Here is a 19,911-nt window from a genome sequence, read left to right as displayed (position 1 = left end):
CCACCCCCACCGTCGTTTCCCTACCTGAGGCGGGATCTCTGCGTGGGGACCGGGATCCCGGTCCCCACGCCATCTTCAGGAAAGGTACCAGTCTCCATCTTCTCCCCCCGTTCTGCCCGACATCCAGGGGTGGGCAGAACATGGGGTTTCCATGGCAACCCCCTGTCCTGCACTGCCATTGGTCAGAACTCAGTTCTGACTAATGGCAGGGGATAGGAGGAGATCGCAGCACTGCAACCTCGCTCCTATCCTGCAGGATGATCGGGGTGTTACAGACAACTCCGATCATCCCTATTTTCCGGGTGATCGGGTCACCAGAGACCTGATCAGCCCAGAATAGCAGAAAATCGCATGTCTGAATTGACATGCGATTTTCTGAGATTGCCGACATGGGGGGGTCTCAAGACCCCGCTCGGCGATGTGCTGGGATGCCTGCTGAATGATTCCAGCAGGCATCCCGGTCCGGTCCCCAACCAGCTAGCGGCGGGGACCGGAATTCCCATGGGTGTATGCATACGCCCTACGTCCTTAAGGACTCGGGATGCATGGCGTATGCATACACCCCACGTCCTGAACAGGTTAAAATTATTCTGTTGAACCACAATTCAAAAGCAATGTCTGATATTCATCAGGTAATTTTCAGTAAATATTTATTTATTATCACTTTTGTAAGTTTCAACTTATTTCAGGGAGAATGATAAGTTTTTCTGTCTTTAGTGAAAGGGTACTAAAAAATGTGTCTACTTCTGTAAAAGTGGAAACATGCATGACAGGTCTGAAGAAATCTTTAAAGCACTCCATAAAAAAAAAATATATTTTTTTGCTTAGTGTATCATATTCAATTTCACATAAAAGGAATTCTGCTGCCTACATTTCCCATGAGTCCTTTGGCAGAGGGTGTGGAGATTTATGACTTCACCTGATCATCAAATTAGGCCACTAGTACTGGAACTCACTTGGGTGAACTCAGACTCATAAATGGGTCGAGGTTCACATTAGGTGCAGTTTTGATGCATTTTCTTATTTAAAGAAAGGTGAAAGTAATATGACATATAATGACAATTGAAGGGTTTTATCAAGATTTGAAGTGTTAAATCTGTGTTCACACAAAGAATACTTACTGCATTTTGTTCACGTTTTACAATATTTTGGCAGTTTTTGCTGTGATTTTGCAAAATAGTGGTAAAAATTACACGATTTTACCCTAATTTGCACAATTGCAGAAAAATATCCACATTTTTCACACAATGTTGGGAAAAACTTAAAGGGGTACTCTGGTGGAAAACTTTTTTTTTTTTTTTTTTTTTAATCAACTGGTACCAGAAAGTTAAACAGGTTTGTAAATTACTTGTATTAAAAAAATCTTAATCCTTCCAGTATTTATTAGCTGCTGAATACTACAGAGGAAATTATTTTCTTTTTGGAACACAGAGCTCTCTGCAGACATCATGAGCACAGTGCTCTCTGCTGACATCTCTGTCCATTTTAAGAACTGTCTAAATTAGAACTAAATTAGTTCAGCTTTCAGGTGCTCCGATGGGCTGGAAAAGGTGGATACAGTCCTAGGAAAGAGTCTCCTAGGACTGTATTCACCTTTTCTAGCCCACAGGAGCACTTGAAAGCTGAACTAATTTATGCAGGATAAGTCATCAACTGCCGAGCCGAGAAGTTCGTGACAAATCGAATTTACTGTAAATTCGCTCATCTCTAATCCTGATCTTACAGAAATAGCAGCAACATACAGATCTAAAAATGGACAGGTCTGGGAGCTACCAGGAGGGTATTTAATAGGTGATGATGTCATCCTGTAGTTCACAGGAAGTCAGTTGACCCAAGATTGACATCCTTTGACTCACATTAAGCGAGACTAGTGATCACATGACCAAGTTATAGTAATAAAATGCATAGATGCAGTGCTGTGCCGGAATAAAACAAATGGCATGACCAATTAAAAGAGAACGTCGGGAAATAATATGGAATCATCACCTGTATAATAAAAAAACAAAAAGTGCTTCGCTCCGACTGCACCCAAAACAAAGAAGACCCCATCAACATACATAAAATAAAAAGCGTAGATTTGTCCGATAATATAAACGCATTCAGAGATCTAATCTCCTTCCCCAGATTAGGGGGTCTATTCGCACGTACAGTATTCTGCGCAGACTTGATGCGCAGGATTCGAAGCTGTGTTCAATCATTTAGTTTATATTGAAATCTGCAGAAGAAAATCCTGTGCATCAAATCTGTGCAGAATACCGTCCATGTGAATACATCATTATAAGGACATATAACTTTTATCTGAGGAAGACGACTAGATCTCCCCAAGCATTTATATTGTCAGACAAATCTACACTTTCTATTTTACGCCCATTGATCAGATCCTTCTTTGTTCTTATTTGCACTTTTTGGTTTATTTTACAAAAGGGAATTGGAAAAAAGATATCTTTCTGCCGGATAATCGCTGGATGTACACTTTCAAAGGGTTCCTCTGCGCCTAGACATCTTATCCCCAATTTGAAGGATAGGGGATAAGATGTCTGTTCGCGGGGGTCCCGCCACTGGGGACCCCTGCGATCTCAGCTGCGGTACCCCAGTATCTGGTGCATGGAGCAAACTTTGCTTCGCCAGATGACTGGCGATGCGGAGCGGAGGCTCGTGACATCACGGCCACGCCCCCTCAATGTAAGTCTATGAGAGGGGGCGTGACGGCAGTCACGCCCCCTCCCATAGACTTACATTGAGGGGGCGTGGCCGTGATGTCACGAGCCTCCAGCGCTGCACCTGATGCTCTAAATGAACATTGGGTGCAGCAGGGAGATTGCGGGGATCCCCAGCAGTGGGAACCCCCCCGATCAGACATCTTATCCCCTATCCTTTGGATAGGAGATAAGATGTCTAGGGACAGAGTACACCTTTAAGTCTCAAAATGAGTTCCCAGATTTATGCAAATTTTTGTCTAAGACCATTTAAAAAAATCTAGCCCAGTGTGGGAACATGGCCTAAGTGTGCCTACTAAGGCGGAACCCTGTCAATGTCCCTTAATCTGGAGCATAAAAGCAAGAATTGGTTTCTGCCACCTTCAGTATTGGAGGATTAGAACATCACACTATGGTCTGTGGACACAGTTCTCGTAGACAATATTATTCTCCTTAGTTCAACATGATTTGAAATTTGCTTACACTTTTCTTTTAATGCCCATGCCCTTTATTGTGTGGAATAATATAGTATTTCCATAGTATATCAGGTACCCCCACCCCCCCCAGGAAGCGTCAGCTGGGTTGCAGAAGCGGCCAGACTATAAATGGAATCCATTAACTGGTAATTATGATGCCGGGTCTAATCGTACATACAGGAGGCATTTTATGACATACTATTTGGTACTTACTGAACCTGCAGCTTTTAAATAGACCACTATACCTTAAATACAAATGACTTTACAGAAAGAAAGCAGAAAACCAAAAAACACAAGTCAAAAAAATGACTAGGGAAGGATTGATATTATGCTGCCATTTATTAGAGTGTGTTCACATTCAGGTTTTTAATGGCAATAAGTGAATATAAAGCCAAGAATAGATCATAAATAAAGGGCTTTGCATTTAATAATTGCAATTAAAAACCTGATCGTGTGAACACAGGCTAAGACTTCCTGTATGCGAACCCATTAAAGGGGTACTCCGATGAAAACATTTTTTCTTTTAAATCAACTGGTGGCAGAAAGTTAAATATATTTGTAAATTACTTCTATTAAAAAATCTTAATCCTTCCAGTACTTATTAGCTCCTGAATGCTACAGAGGGAATTCCTTTCTTTTTGGAACACTGATGACATCACGAGCACAGTGCTCTCTGCTGACATTTCTGTCCATTTTGGCAACTGTGCATAGCAGATGTATGCTAAGGGCAGCATGGTGGCTCAGTGGTTAGCACTGCTGCCTTGCAGTGCTGGGGACTTGGGTTCAAATCCCACTAAGGACAACAATAAATAATACATTATTATTATTATAATAACGTCAGCAGAGAGAACTGTGCTCGTGATGTCATCAGAGAGCATTCCAAAAAGAAAAGAATTTCCTCTGTAGTATTCAGCAGCTAATAAGTACAGGAAGGATTAAGATTTTTTTTAATAGAAGTAATTTACAAATATGTTTAACTTTCTGCCACCAGTTGATTTAAAAGAAAAAAGGTTTTCACCGGAGTACCCCTCTAATAACTACAGCTACGCGATGCCTAAAATGGAAAGTTGGAAAAAGGACAAATGTCTACACCCTGCTAGACAACAAGGTTTTAACTTGTAGATTTAGGTTTATATGTGAACGCGACAAGATATTGGGGGGTATTTTTTTTTAACTTAGGTTTTCCTGGGTAAATTTGTCACAATATTTTGGCTCAGTGCAATATATGCGACTTTTTGTGCGACTTTTCCTTTACGTGCTTTTTTGCTATGGTAGATGTGTTTTGACATTTTGCAGTGGTCAGGAATTTATTAAACTGCGACTTATTGAAAAGTGGTGCAAATCACCACCAAAAAAACGGCACACTGTGGACAGCATCACTAAAAAGTTGCATAATTGTTGCACAGGTTAAAAAGTCACACAAAAAGTCCATACAAAGTGGCGTACTGACGTAAGAAGTGTGATCAGCACTAGATTTATCACATGCTCTGCACCGTCATAAATTTAGAGCGGGCATACAGGGGGAGATTTATCAAAACCTGTCCAGAGGAAAAGTCGCCCAGTTGCCCATAGCAACCAATCAGATCTTTGATTTTTAACAAGACCTCTGCAAAATGAAAGAAGAGATCTGATTGGTTGCTATGGGCAACTTTTCCTCTGGACAGGTTTTGAAAAATCTCCCCTTCCGTTTCTACCACATGAAGTAATGGAGTAAAAAGACATTCACCTACTCCACTTTTCATGAATACCCCCCCCCCCACCCCCCATTGTCCCTATGGGTGCTATAGGTCTAATGATCTGAATATATGACCAACAGATTTATACTCATTTATAAGCACATTATAATGTGCACTTTGTGAAATATTCCATATAATAAAATAACAGTATAATTTACCTAAGCCAACAATCTTGGGCAAAGAAAGAATTCTCAGGTCAGTTACTATTACTCCTCCGTGAATGTTTTTTAAATCTAAAAATTCTATTCAGCAAATATTGTGGCCAAATAGAAGTCTGTAACAGTAAAATATACTGCAGCAAATGCTTCAGAACAGGTTGGATAGTAAAGTTCCACTTGTTTTTTGTGCTGCGTTTTTTTGGATTAAAAAAATGCCCGAAAAAACACCAGTGCAATGTCCTGCGTCTGGCGTTTTTTCATTTGTGTGGAAATTGCATTTTTGGCACCTTTTGGCTTTTTTGTTGTTGTTTGGGTACCCAAAATTTGTTGGGTACCCAAAAAAAAAAAGGATGCAGCAGTGATGGAAAAAATGTTATTAAACAAAATGTATATATTTTATAATTTAATAAATTTATTTCTTAAAGTGTGTGTGTTTCACTTATTTTTTCAATTTTTAAGGTAGTACTACTACTCCCAGCATGGAACAGACTGTTCCATGCTGGGAGTAGTAGTACCTGTAGTAATAGACATATCGCCCCAGGTATCAGTCTGACACCCAATGTGCTCATCCATTATATAGCAGAGAAGAGGCTCTATCCAGCGCTCGCATCTCTGCACTATACTCCGGCCAGTGATGTGAATAGAACATCAATCATTCATATTTCCCACCCAGAGTTGTGATTGGCCGGATGGTTGCAGCCAATCACAGCTCTGAGAGAAATATGAATGAGAGTGGCCGGAGTACAGAACAGAGATGCGAGCTATGTATACAGTCGCTTCATCTCTGCTATAGACAGGACGATCACAGCGGGTGTCAGTAGTGACATCCACTGTGATATGTCCTTAACTGCAGCACTACTACTCCCAACATGGAGCACACTCTGCTCCATGCTGAGAGCTGTAGTATCTGCATTAATAGACAGATCGCAGTGTAACTTCTGACACCCGCTGCGATCTGTCTATTAATGTAGGTACTACAGCTCCCAGCATTGAACAGACTGTGTTCCCTGTTTGTAGTAGTACCTGCAGTTATGGACAGATCACAGCGGGTATCACTACTGACAGCTGCTGTGATCCTCCTGTATAATGTATAGATGCAGCGGCCGCTCTCCTATGGTCCCCTGCACTGCCGTATATATACACATTCTGATTTCCCACAGAGAGCTGTTATTCGGCCGGAACCATCTGGCAAATCACAGCTCTCTGCGGGAAATATGAATATGTGTATATATACGTCAGTGCAGGGGACTAGAGATGAGCAAACTTACAGTAAATTCGATTCGTCACAAACTTCTCGGCTCGGCAGTTGATGGCTTTTCCTGCATAAATTAGTTCAGCTTTCAGGTGCTCCCGTGGGCTGAAAAAGGTGGATACAGTCCTAGGAGACTCTTTTCTAGGACTGTATCCACCTTTTCCAGCCCACCGGAGCACCTGAAAGCTGAACTAATTTATGCAGGATAAGTGATCAACTGCCGAGCCGAGAAGTTCGTGACGAATCGAATTTACTGTAAATTCGCTCATCTCTACAGGGGACCACAGAAGAACGGCTGGCCGCATCTATACATTATACAGGAGGATCGCAACGGGCGATCTGTCTATTAGTACAGGTACTACTACTCCCATCATGGAACAGTGTGTTCCATGCTGGGAGTAGAATGGGAGTAAAATGTAAAAAAAAAATAAATAAAGTGAAAAAACACACACACTACATTTTTATTATTGATGGCTACATTTTTAGGTCCCCACCCGCCCACATAAATTGATTCCTGTTTAAAAAAAAAAATAATAATTGTAATAAAAAAGATACATTTCGTTAGATACTATTTTTTCCTTCACTACTGTATTTATTATTATTTTTTAATGGTACCCTACGAAATGTTATTAAAAAAGGTATCTCCATCACTTTTTTGGCTCGCTAAAGTCCAAAAAAGAATAAAAACCGGCTGCAAAAACGCCAAAGTTAAAACCCACATATCGTTTTTCTTGGCGTTTTTTTCACTCCCATAGACTTCTATGGGAGAAAAACGCCACAAATTTGACTAAAAAAAAAAAAGCCAGTGGTTCAACATGCTGCGATTACGAAACGATTTAAAAAACGCAAGAAAAGAGTGAAAAAACACCAAAAGGATTAAAAAAAAAAACGCCAAAGTGAAAAGCGCTAAGTGGTATTAGAATTTTGCGATTTCTCATTGATTTACAGCTAACATCTGGCTGCAGCATTTTTTTTTCTCTGCATTTAAAAAAAAAATAAAAAAAACAAGTGGAATCCTAGCCTTAACCATCAATAAATCACTAACTACACTAGAGAAAAGCTAATTTGGAAGTGTAATTTAAAGGGGTGAAAAACAGCACCACACCTGTTCTCAGGTTGTGTGTGGCATAGGCAACCTTCGGTACTGCAGATATTTTGGACTACATCTCCCATGATGCTCTTACAGCCAAAATGCTGCAAAAGCATCATGGGAGATGAGTATAGCTTATTTTTACCACCACTCTAACCATGGAGAGGGTTGTCTTGGATTAAAAAGCCCATTTCCAAAATACCTAATTTAGGTATTCTGAATATAAGGGAATGTCATTTAATGTTATGAAGTAAAAGTCTGTATTTGGCAGCCATAATGGAAATACAAAGTTCATTGTTAAAAGTTTAGACAATAATATGATCTATAATCTTATTCCAGCATCAGAAATTATCGCTTCCTCTCCCAGAGACCAGGCAATGACTGTGCTGCATATTTCGGCCTCCTATAATGTCATATATATATATATAGGTCTTTATTAATATAATAGAAAATAACTCAGCTAATTTAATCCCAGTCTACACAGCAAAACTGACAGTCTGGCACTTTTTTTTTCTACAGCTCATCTATCGCAGGGATTCTTAACCTTAATATGAGCCACCTTGTGCCATTTTTTTCCTCAACGATGCTTGGTGTATGGTAAAGCGTTCCATAAATATTGTGCTGTTTAATAGGGTTACCCATAATAACGTACCTATAAATAGGGTTTGTAGAGCTTGTTTAAATGGAGAGAGGGAGAAGTAGTACCGTATATACTCGAGTATAAGCCGACCCGAGTATAAGCCGAGGCCCCTAATTTCAACCCAAAATCCCAGGAAAAGTTATTGACTCGAGTATAAGCCTAGGGTGGGAAATACATCATCCCCCCTGTCATCATCCAGACCCCCCGTCATTAACATCCTCATCATCATCAGCACCCTGTCATCATCCAGACCCTCATCATCATCACCTGTCATCATCCCCTTGTCCTCATCTCACACCCCCCCTTCATCATCCTCTTGTCATCATCCGCCCTCAGTGGTCTTCAACCTGCGGACCTCCAGAGGTTTCAAAACTACAACTCCCAGCAAGCCCGGGCAGCCATCGGCTGTCCGGGCTTGCTGGGAGTTGTAGTTTTGAAACCCTTTGGAGGTCCGCAGGTTGAAGACCACTGCGGCCTGCGACATCATCCAGCCCCCTCTCACCCCCTTTAGTTCTGTACAGTACTCGCCTCCGCTCGGCGCTGGTCCGGTGCTGCAGGACTGTCCGGTGAGGAGGTCGTCCGATGGGATAGTGGTTTCGGGCTGCTATCTTCACCGGGGGCGCCTCTTCTCCGTGCTTCGGGCCCAGAATAGAGGCGTTGCCTTGACGATGACGCAGAAGTACGTTGGTAATGTACGTACCTCTGCGTCGTCGTCAAGGCAACGTGACTATTCTGGGGCCGGGCCCGAAGCGCTTAGAAGAGGCCTCCCCGGTGAAGAGAGCAGCCCGGAACCACTATCCCACCGGACGACCTCCTCTCCGGACAGCCCTGCAGCACCGGACCAGCGCCGAGCGGAGGTGAGTACTGTACAGAACTAAAGGGGGTGAGAGGGGGCTGGATGATGTCGAAGGCCGCAGTGGTCTTCAACCTGCGGACCTCCAGAGGTTTCAAAACTACAACTCCCAGCAAGCCCGGGCAGCCATCGGGAGTTGTAGTTTTGAAACCTCTGGAGGTCCGCAGGTTGAAGACCACTGCGGGTGGAGAGTTCACTCAAGTATAAGCCGAGGGGGGTGTTTTCAGCACGAAAAATCGTGCTGAAAAACTCGGCTTATACTCGAGTATATACGGTACATCAGATATCATGTTTTCGCTGTGTTCAGGATTCTAGGTTTGTTGCAGGGTTCTGAGAATCCTGGTTGGGAAATGGTGGTCTACTGCAACAACTATTGGCCAGTGTAAAAGTTTAAAGATTTTTTACATAGTCACAGAGAGAAAAAAAAAACCTCAAATAGGGCATATGTACAGACATGAGAAAAAGAAAGTAAATCTATGAATTCTATGATTTTCTTTCGCAGGACAAAAAATAAAAATCTAGTGCTTAGAAGGTCTAAAATACAAATACAACCTTCAGTTGGACAACACATGACAAATGATCCCATGTCATTATTTAAGAAAATTTAAGACAAAAGGGAAAAAGTTGTGTCAAAAACTACACCCCATGAACCAATAGCTGTTATAAGCACCTTCAGCAGCAATACATTGAAGTAATGGCTTTCTGTATAACACCATTGTGAAGGACATTGTAATGCTCATCACCCAGTTTTGGCCAAGCTTTAGCTGTAGGATAGGTGGCCTCAGATTTGACTCTGGAATACTTTGGTATTAGAAGGAATTCATGGTTGATGCAATGACTGCAAAACAAGCCCAAATCATGCCCCCTGCACCACAGTGCTTGACAGCTAGTATGAAGTGTCTGTGCGGATATGCTGCATTTGGCTTTTGTGGCACTGTACAATATAGCCAAACATCTCCACAGGATTTTATCTGACCATAGGGTATTGTTTTAGAAGTCTTATGGTTTGTACAAGTACAACTTTGCAAACAAGGTGTACTTGTCACTTTAAAAAAACTTGACATAAGTCTATGGGGCAGCAAGACAAAAATTGCAAAAAGCCTGGGTGTAAAGCATGCTACTGTGTGCTTATACCTGCTCGTTCTCCTCCTGAAGGAGGTCATAGCACAGAGACCCTAACCGATAAAAATTTCGACATGTCTCTGTGATATGTTAACCCTTTTAAGCCATGCTGCAACTTTTTTTTTCTTAGCAATTCAAGCTGCCAGAAGAAAGCTTTTTCTTGCAATCATGCTCATGCCGTGTCCTATAGTGTGTGTGTGTGTGTGTGTGTGTGTGTAGGCTTTTTTTTGCCTAGTAAATTTGGTTCCTAGCAACATTATCAATGGTCTTCAAGGTTTAACCACTTTTGAATAACCTCTTATTGTAGGATGCTGGACTTCAAATTATTTTGGAAATGGCCTCAAAAGCTTTTTCAAACTGATGGGAAGCAACAATTGCTTCTAGAAGATCATTGCTGATGTGTTTCCATTTCAGCAGTGTGTACACACACCTGAATGCTTCAGACCAGCATACTGCCAAAACATTTAAAGAGGTGGTAAGACTTTCTAATTATCAATTGATCAGGAGCATTTGATTAGCAGCACTTGGCTGCTACTTAACCACTTAATTCACACAGAAGCAGTTAGTGTTTTTTTTTTTTCTAATAGAGCTTCTAAATTATCACCTTATTTTATCAAATTATGACAGTAGGATCTGATGTTCTTCCAAGGTTGTATTTACACAATTTTAACAACTTCGAAGGAATATATATATAATGTATTCATACGTAAACCATAGACTTCAAAGAGGGAGCCCTTTCTCATAGTCTCATGGTTATGCCATAGAATGAGGCAGTGTTTTGGACCTCATATGGCTATTCATGTTAAAAGTATAGCCAGATATGGCTTCTCCAGCCAATAGCCAATAACTGCTGTGGGTTATAGTGGTCAGACGGTCTGGTCAACCCTCAACTGTGTCTGGCATTGAGCACAGATTTATTTAGCTAATTGAAAGCATTATAACATTTTACTTTTTACAGCTCTTCAGGACTTACATCACTAAATACATAACCCGGCTGCTTAGCTCCAACTTTTGGGGTGAAAACAAGGAAATTAATTATAGAAACCCACAACCGCAATAGATAAGAAGTAGAAAACAGATCACTTAACACTGTAGTTGCATATCTATCTCTTTCCTCATTGCATAGAAATGTGGCTCAAATACAAAAATATGTTAAAATGAGATGCTAAAATAAATACCATTGCTTACAGGAATATAAATTTATCAATAAGGCCGAGAACCATATAAACCATCCACCTTACATAATACTGCAGTATCCATTAGATCAGCATTAACTACTGAATGATTCCAGATGGTTTACCTAATGATTGAAAGATGACAGCGACACTCATCAGCCACAACCCTCCAACACTAAGAGTGAGAATGCCCATTTCTTATCGAGCACCAAGAACACGTTAAAGAAACGTTGGTGAATGCCACTGATGATGTATTCGTGGCATCCACCAACATTTCTTTAATGTGAACTTGGCACTCGATAAGAAATGAAAGAATCTTAACTTTTTATTTTTATTTTTTTTTTTTACCTTTCCTTTCAGCAATGACACCAAATTCTAAATATTTGATATAAGTTTACAATGTTTTCCCTTATGTTTTGTTTGAAGAAATCAAAAAACACTGCAACTGACATTTCACTGTTAAAGTGTCCCTGTCGTCAACAAAAATGTTTTATATAATGTAGATAATACCATTATATGTATATTTGTAATATACATTGGTTAAAAAATATGTACATTTTTGTCCCTACAGCTATTGTTTGTGTGTCCCAACGAGGAGTCCAAATACAGGAAGTGAGTGCAGGACAAGCAGGTGTCTGTGCACTTAGGACAAGCAGGGCTCTGCACACTGAGGCTCTATAACATGCTCCCGGCTCACACAGCAGGATTATTAACAAACCAGGATCTTGCACAGAGCCCTGCTTCTCCTGCCCTCACTTCCTGTATTTGGACTCCTCACAGACACACACTGAAGGGACAGCATTTTTTTCACCCAAAAATATACACATTTTTTTAATCAATGTAGATTACAAATATACATATAATGGTATTATCTACATTATATCAAAAGTTTTTGTTGGCAACAGGTACACTTTAATGCCGCACTCTGGCGATTGTACCATTTCCTAATACCAGACTATCACAGAAGCATGTATCTTTTATTCTAAAGAGTGCTTTTTCTCAGCAATGAGTTTATCCAATGTTGTTACATTAAAACAGTGATAAGGCAGGACTGGTATACAGACAAAAGCGAAGACAAAGTGTAACCATAAGTATGCTGTGGGCCAGTGTCACATTACAAATGATGGACCCTGAATGCTACAGGTTTATTATATCGCTGAACACACAGGGTTTCTATTGTGACCATATGGTGATAGAAGGACTGCTGCAGTGTGCAGCTGCACTGGGGAATTGGATGGTTCTGTAACCACATTATATGAGTAATGTCAGAGGTCAGTGGCTGCTGAAAAATCAATATTTTATATCGGACAGCCTCTGGTTTTCAGAAATCTGGGTCAGTTTTCGCTTGATGTTTATTTGGCACAGTACTTGCTGGCTATGTAAGCTGTACAGTCCTCAGAATACCACCGAGTCAGTCAGTCTCTAGCTGACACCATTGTATTGTTTCTCTACCCATTAACCACAGATAAATGACCTACATATTGTGCCTATTAAAGCCTCATTTTTCCTTTGCCCCTTTGTTGCTAAGAGTTCTCCATCCCCCTGTGCAGACTTTTTTGTTTTCTAGAACGCTCCCAGGTTAGCGACGTCTGGAAGAGAGTGCGGTCATTGTGTACACAGATAGCAACGATGAACCACAGAAGAAATCCTTCTGCTTTGTCCTCCTTCCCACTTACAACCATACAGCCAAAAAAAAAAGATAGTCAACCCACCAGAAAGATAGATATATATATAAAAAAAAGATAAATATACAAAAGCCATAATACTGTATTTGCTTCTATTGTGAATACAAAATATAAAGTGGTGTACACCAGTTCTGATTTGGTTTCCCTAGACACTTTTTCTACGTTTTCTAATTACATCACTGCATCTCATGGATCACTTTTATTAAAAGCATCATTACTACTGTTGGCAGCAATTTACAGTTTATCTTACATGATAGCAGTTTCAAAAAAACGAAAAAAAAAAAAAAGAAAAAACAGGAAAAAAATAACACAAACATTTACAAAGTCATGTCTGTAAACTTCAAGGCTAGTTTAGAGTTGAGGTAATGCTGTTTAGCTTTGTGGCTAAAGTAACAAAGTCCTTTAAATTAAAAACAAGAAGGAAAAAACAAAAAAAGGTACCTGATTTTTAATTTTATGCTTAAACCAGTGCATTATAAAATTCATGAGACGACTTTACTGTAGTTTTGTCCTGTAACAACTTTAGCAGTGAGTGTGTTAAAAGAAAAACAAAAAAACCCCAAGAAAATAAATCGGATACTTTTCACATTCAACAGCTGCCTTGTATTGCTGTGCCTCTAAGACAGAGACGTCACTACATCATGGAGATTGTCTGAAACCGTTTTGTGTGTGTGGAACCCTCATATACAGTCAAAAAAGGTAATGATATGTAAGAAATTCATCTTGACCTTCACAGCAAAAAGAAAGAAAAAAAAAAAAAAAAGACAAAAAAACCCCAAAGAGATAAATAACTTCATAATTCCTTAAGCAGCCTGTCCTTCGATTTGCACCATTAATCCAAAAAGAGTTGCTGCTGACATAATACCAACGGTAAAAAAAATAATAAAAATAAACCGCTGCAGCGCATTATGTTAATTTCCTTTAGAAAAAACAAAATTTGTCCTCCAAAAACATTTTGTGAGAAATTATAAATAATGCACTGCACAATACTTAATGACCAAAAATACCTTTTTGACACATCCGTGTGACATGACTTGGATTTTTTTCCTTTTTTTTGCTACACTATTTTACAGAACAGCTTATAAAAACTAGTTATGGACATTTACTGTGAGTGTAAACAGTAGGACTACCACTTGAAATTTTTTTTTAGAACACTGTAACTGAGACCGTTATTCATCGTTGTCCTTATCATTTTCATCCCCTGCAACGGACGAGTCCATTTCTTCTCCATGTGCCGTTTCATCTTCCAAAACGGATGAGTCTGCAGTTTTGTCCAGGGTCTCTTCTACATCACTGGCTTCCTGACTCTCTACTTCCCCTTTGTCCATGGCCTTTTCTTCACTAGAGCTTACAGCACTCTGAAGTCCAGCTAGTGATGGGAAACCAGGCAGTGTCAATCCTCCAAGCCCTGGAGGTAGAAACATGGATGGGTAGAACAGGCCTGGAGCCATGGTGGACAGTAGGAAAGGACTGAAGGCCAAATGATTTGCAGTTAACCCAGCTGTGGTAGTAGCAGCAGCAGTAGCACCAGAGTCAGTAGCATTAACAGTGTCTGTAGTTTTCTCAGAGTCTTTGCCATCCTCATCAGTTTCTCCCTTCTCATCGGACTTTGAAGTGCCATCTTCAGTTTCTTGACTGGAAGCAGTAGTAGAATTACCACCGCCAGCTGCTAAGGGGTTATTTAGAAGTCCACCAAGCCCAAACATGTTAGGTAGCCCTGCCATGCCTGGCAGCATTAGAGGCAGCATTGCAGTAGGGTTTTTAGAATCGCCTCCAGCTGCAGCAGCTGTCGTGAGACCTGAAGGGAACCCCATAAGACCAGCAAGCTGGAGAGACTGCAGATTTTGAAGATTCTGAAGACTGGCGAGATCCATTCCAGCAAACAGACTATTCATCAGCAACGGGTTTATTCCAGACGTTGAGGCTGCAGCAGCAGCAGCAGCGGCTGCTGCAGCTGCTTTGGCAATTTCACTTTTTGGCCTTCTCCCTCTTCGGCTAGCACCCTCTTCCCTTATAACAGGTCCAGTCAGAAGTCGGTCAAACATTGACTCTGGTACAAAACCCTAAAAGGCAAAATATTTGCAATTAGATAAGTTAAGAGATGAGCGTCCCTTGCCTCACGGATCCCCGTTGCTGCCATTACAGCACCCACCCAGTCCCTGCTGATCTTCCTGGAAATGACTGAAAACATTCCCTTTATCAAACCGCTGACTGCAGCGGTGACATGTCTCAGACAGTTACTGGCTAAGGGGGCATTTGCAACCATTTTCTGCATGTTGAAAAAGGACCAGGAAGTGAAGATCAGCAGGAGTGAGCAAGCACTGAAATGGCAGCAATGGGGAAGGGATTGGTGAAAGGGATAACAATTTATCTTTGTTTTTTTTAAACCCAGTTCAGCATTTTTATAAATAGTTAATTCAATCATACAACCCCTTTAACTTTACATATGATCGAAAAATGTGTTGTTTATAAAAAAGAAATACATATAATCAATAAAGGAGTCCGAACTAGAATACTAAAGCAAAAAAAAAATGTTTTAAAAACTTAAAAATCATAAAATGCTTCTAAAATATCACAACCAAACTGCTAATAAAGTTTTGAAATATTGCTAAAGTCACAAAGGGACAACTAGTCAAAAACAAGGTTAAATTGTTTGGTACTTACAGACTGCTTAACAATGTCCGTCCAGTCTGGAGCTACAGCAAACTCTGGGTTCTCTTCTAACCAGCGAGGAAGATCCCGCATAGGAGGGGCCATTGCACCACCCATCTGTAATGTGCAAAAATGTAAGCTACATTATGGACAATCAGTGGAACATACATTATGGACACAACATTAACGGTGCAAAATAAACGTTCCCCCTCTTATCCATGGGAGCAGTGACTGGTATTGCAAGGCAATAGAAATGTGCAGCAATCGGTACTTTGGGCAGAGAGAGTTCATATTTCCACCCAATTGCACATTTATTTTAGGAGATAATGCCTATATTGCTCCTTAAGGACGGACGCTACATACTGTGTGATACAACATTGCAGTGACTACTTTTTCAATGGCCATTACCTTCTTTCCATTTCGCTTATTGACTACAGGCACTCGTTCATCTCCCGTTAAAGTATTAATATCCAGTTTATTGGGGTTTCGACATCTATGACGCTTCTGCTTCGGCTTTTGAAAAGGGGAGAACAACATATCTGTGCTCTTCTGTTGAAGACAGTTTAAACAGTTTTTGGTTAAACGCGGTTTTATTTTAATGCAAAAACTTGCTTCTGTCTCTACATTTAAGAACAAATGTATTAAGTGGTGCACTTTATGGTACTTACTGGTACATAACTTGGCATATCAACAGTGTACGTAGGATGTAATTTCAACCAATCAACCAAATCTTTATTTTTGGGCGCATCTTCCCCCACTAGTCTGGTCCCATCCTCCAAGTTAATAACAGGGATCCGGGTATCTGGCTCAAGCTGCCCGGGAGATGGAATGTTTCTGGCTGGTGGCGTTTCAATATCTTCCTCGTATGCTTTGGTCACATCAGTATCCTCCTTCAGAAACAAATACAGTGTGGCAAAGTTATATAAAGAAGCTACTAATAGAAGTAGTAGTAGTCAAAAAGAATGTAATGGTTCAGACATTAAACTTATACTTTACAACAAAAACATATTTAAAATTCACTTCTGTAGTCAATTGTAAGCTGTAAGTCCCCCACAGCATAAAGTGCATGGCCTACTAATATTAAAGTGAATCTGTTAGGATTTTAGGATGGTGCAAAAACACAAACCCTATTTCTATAGCTGAGATATTTTGCAGTAGTCAAAAATAATGCACTTATTTTGGGCTAAAGTGTCAAGGAGGCGTGCTTTTCCTCCTTAACACTTCAGCCAAGAAAAAAATCCTTATTTTATGGCTTCTGCAAATGCCCTCAGCTATAAGAAATGGTAAGATTTATGTTAATGCAGACTCATTTGTCAGCTCATACTGTGCAGATGGGCTGATATTCACTTTAAGTACACTGCTCAAAAAAATTAAGGGAACACTAAGATAACACATCCTAGATCTGAATGAATGAACTAATCATATGAAATACTTTCGTCTTTTGTATGTGCTGACAACAAAATCACACAAAAATGATCAATGGAAATCAAATTTATAAACCCATGGAGGTCTGGATATGGAGTCACACTCAAAATCAAAGTGGAAAACCACATTACAGGCTGATCCAACTTTCATGTAATGTCCTTAAAACAAGTCATGACCACCCTACAACACCTGGGCATGCTCCTGATGAGGTGGCGGATTTTCTCCTGAGGGATGTCCTCCCCGACCTGGACTAAAGCATCCGCCAACTCCTGGACAGTCTGTGGTGCAAGCGAGACATTGGTGGATGAAGTGAGACATGATGTCCCAGATGTGCTCAATTGGATTCAGGTCTGGGGAACGGGCAGGCCAGTCCATAGCATCAATGCCTTCCTCTTGCAGGAACTGCTGACACACTCCAGCCACATTAGGTCTAGCATTATCTTGCATTAGGAGGAACCCAGGGCCAACCACACCAGCATATGGTCTCACAAGGGGTATGAGGATCTCATCTCGGTACCTAATGGCAGTTAAGCTACCTCTGGCAAGCAAATGGAGGGCTGTGTGGCACCCCAAAGAAATGCCACCCCATACCTTTATTGACCCACCGCCAAAGCTGTCATGCTGGAGGATGTTGCAGGCAGCAGAACGTTCTCCACGGCATCTCCAGACTGTCACATGTGCTCAGTGTGAACCTACTTTCATCTGTGAAGAGCACAGAGCGTCAGTGGCGAATTTGCCAATCTTTGTGTTCTCTGGCAAATGGCAAACGTTCTGCACGTTGTTGGGCTGAAAGTACAACCCTCACCTGTGGATGTCGGGCCCTCATACCACCCTCATGGAGTCTGTTTCTGACCGTTTGAGTGGACATATGCACATTTGTGGCCTGCTGGAGGGCATTTTGCAGGGCTCTAGCAGTGCTCCTCCTTGCACAAAGGCGGAGGTAGCGGTCCTGCTGCTTGTTGCCCTCCTACGGCCTTCCTCTGCATCTCCTAATGTAATGGCCGGTCTCCTGGTCGCGCCTCCATGGTCTGGACACTACGCTGACAGACACAGCAGACCACCTTGCCACAGCTCACATTGATGTACCATCCTGGATGAGCTGCACTACCTGAGCCACTTGTGTGGGTTATAGACTCAGTCTCATGCTACCACTAGAGTGAAGGCACCGCCAAAATTCAAAAGTGACCAAAACATCAGCCAGGAAGCATAGGAACTGAGAAGTGGTCTGGGGGTCACCCCCTGCAATACCACTCCTTTATTGTATTGGCTTGGAGTTACATTGTGTTGTTTAAGTGTTCCCTTTATTTTTTTGAGCAGTGCTATATCTGGAGTATTTTGTGTCTGCTTACCACAGATAATGAACTTCGCTTGTTGCTCATAAACAAAAGATCAAGACCTTCCACATTTTTCCTCCGTCCTCTTCTCCTCTTCATTGGAGGCTCTCCATCTATTAAAGAACCATTGAGAAGATGCCTGGTCGGTGTGCAAGAAAGACCTGCCTGCAGTCGCTCCATTTGACTTTTGAAGGCATCCGAGACAGGGGTGGAGGAATTAGGCAAGATAAACTTAGGAGTAAGAGATGCAAAATTTGAGGTAGAACTTGTCGCCTCCCTCGAGGCATTTGATAAATCCACAACAGATTCTTGTCCATTTTCTGCCCCCACTTGAGATCCACGCAGCTGAGCCACCATCTCCATAAGATTTCGCCTCTTGGCAGCCCTTTCTGCTTCAACCTCAACTTTCCTTCTTCTCCGTCTGCGCTGACGCGGTACAGACAGGCTCAATGAAGCATCCTGAAAATGGAAAGGAACACAAACTTTACTATAAAGAAGAGAACATTCAGAAAATGAACCCATACTATAAAAATATGAAACATTATGGTCCGTGTATGAGCCATCTTACACCAGTCTTAAAGGAGTACTCCACCCCTAGACATCTTATCCCCTATCCAAAGGATAGGCGATAAAATGTCTGATCATGAGGGTCCGCGGCTGGGACCAAAGGTGATGCGGGGCGGAGGCTTGTGACGTCACGGCCTCGCCCCGCTCGCGATGTCACAAACGCACCCCATCAATGCAAGTCTATGAGAGGGGGCGTGACTGTTGTCACGCCCCCTCCCATAGACTTACATTTAGGGGGCGTGGCCATGAGGCCACGAGAGGGGCGTGGCCATGATGTCACGTGCCTCTGGCGCTGCACCTGATGCTCAAAATGAATGCCGAGTGCAGCAGGGAGATTGCGGGGGTCCCCAGTGGTGGGATCTCCGCGATCAGACACCTTATCCCCTATCCTTTGGATAGGGGACAAGATGTCTAGGGGCAGAGTACCTGTACTGTCCTCACGCCCCTTCCTATAGATCTACATTAAGGAGGCGTGGCCGCGAGGGCACAAGAGGGGCTTTGCCATGACATCACGTGCCTCCGGCTCTGCACCCGATGCTCCAAATGAACGCTGAGTGCAGCAGGGAGTTTGCGGGGGTCCCCAGTGGCGGGTAGAAAATGTGAAATGGTGCCACAATGAGTGCATATGGGGTACAGGTATGCAAATGAGATGTCATGCAGCAAGAGATTACCTGGTTACAGAATAAAATTGTCATACAAACCACTTTAGCAATGCATAACCTCCTTTATCATAAGAAACAAAATTTCAGGAAAAAAAAGTAAATGTAAAACATTAGATACGTCACAACAAAATAACAGAACATTGTCAGGGATGCTTGCCTGAGACAGTTGTGTAGAAGCACTGATATCTTCACTTCCACTGAAGTTGCCCTGGGCCACCATGGAGAGCTCAGCGAAGCTTCTCTTCTGCAGCGGGCTGTCCACAGCAGTTGGTGTGTACCCAGGGATGAGCCCCGGGAACTCAAACATCTGGCGTCTATTTACTGGCCACTTTCCTTTCAGTACAGTCTCACAGATGTTGTCTAATCGATTGATCATCACACGATCCTG

At 41.7% G+C, this 19,911-nt stretch overlaps 1 protein-coding gene and 1 long non-coding RNA gene across 5 annotated transcripts in view; one reads left to right on the top strand and one right to left on the bottom strand.

The window, feature by feature from the left end:
- Positions 1-7,924: 7,924 nt before the first annotated feature.
- Positions 7,925-19,911, top strand: part of LOC130274108 (uncharacterized) — a 33,364-nt gene continuing 21,377 nt past the window's right edge. Inside the window, exon 1 of the long non-coding RNA XR_008844244.1 lies at positions 7,925-8,005. This is a non-coding gene — a long non-coding RNA (uncharacterized LOC130274108). The remainder of the gene's footprint in view (positions 8,006-19,911) is intronic.
- Positions 13,241-19,911, bottom strand: part of CHD7 (chromodomain helicase DNA binding protein 7) — a 150,466-nt gene continuing 143,795 nt past the window's right edge. For all 4 annotated transcript variants that reach the window (XM_056522017.1, XM_056522016.1, XM_056522018.1 and 1 more), the window contains 6 exons: positions 19,681-19,908; positions 18,310-18,753; positions 16,204-16,425; positions 15,944-16,084; positions 15,548-15,652; positions 13,241-14,946 (listed from right to left, as the gene is read on the bottom strand). In XM_056522017.1, coding sequence (XP_056377992.1) covers positions 14,053-14,946; positions 15,548-15,652; positions 15,944-16,084; positions 16,204-16,425; positions 18,310-18,753; positions 19,681-19,908 — 2,034 coding nt within the window. In that variant the 3' untranslated portion in view covers positions 13,241-14,052. The remainder of the gene's footprint in view (positions 14,947-15,547; positions 15,653-15,943; positions 16,085-16,203; positions 16,426-18,309; positions 18,754-19,680; positions 19,909-19,911) is intronic.

This window comes from Hyla sarda, chromosome 5 (genome assembly GCF_029499605.1).
Source record: "Hyla sarda isolate aHylSar1 chromosome 5, aHylSar1.hap1, whole genome shotgun sequence".
Lineage (NCBI taxonomy): Eukaryota > Metazoa > Chordata > Amphibia > Anura > Hylidae > Hyla > Hyla sarda.
Note: the sequence above shows the minus strand (reverse complement) of the source record. Positions and strands in the feature narration are given on the sequence as shown.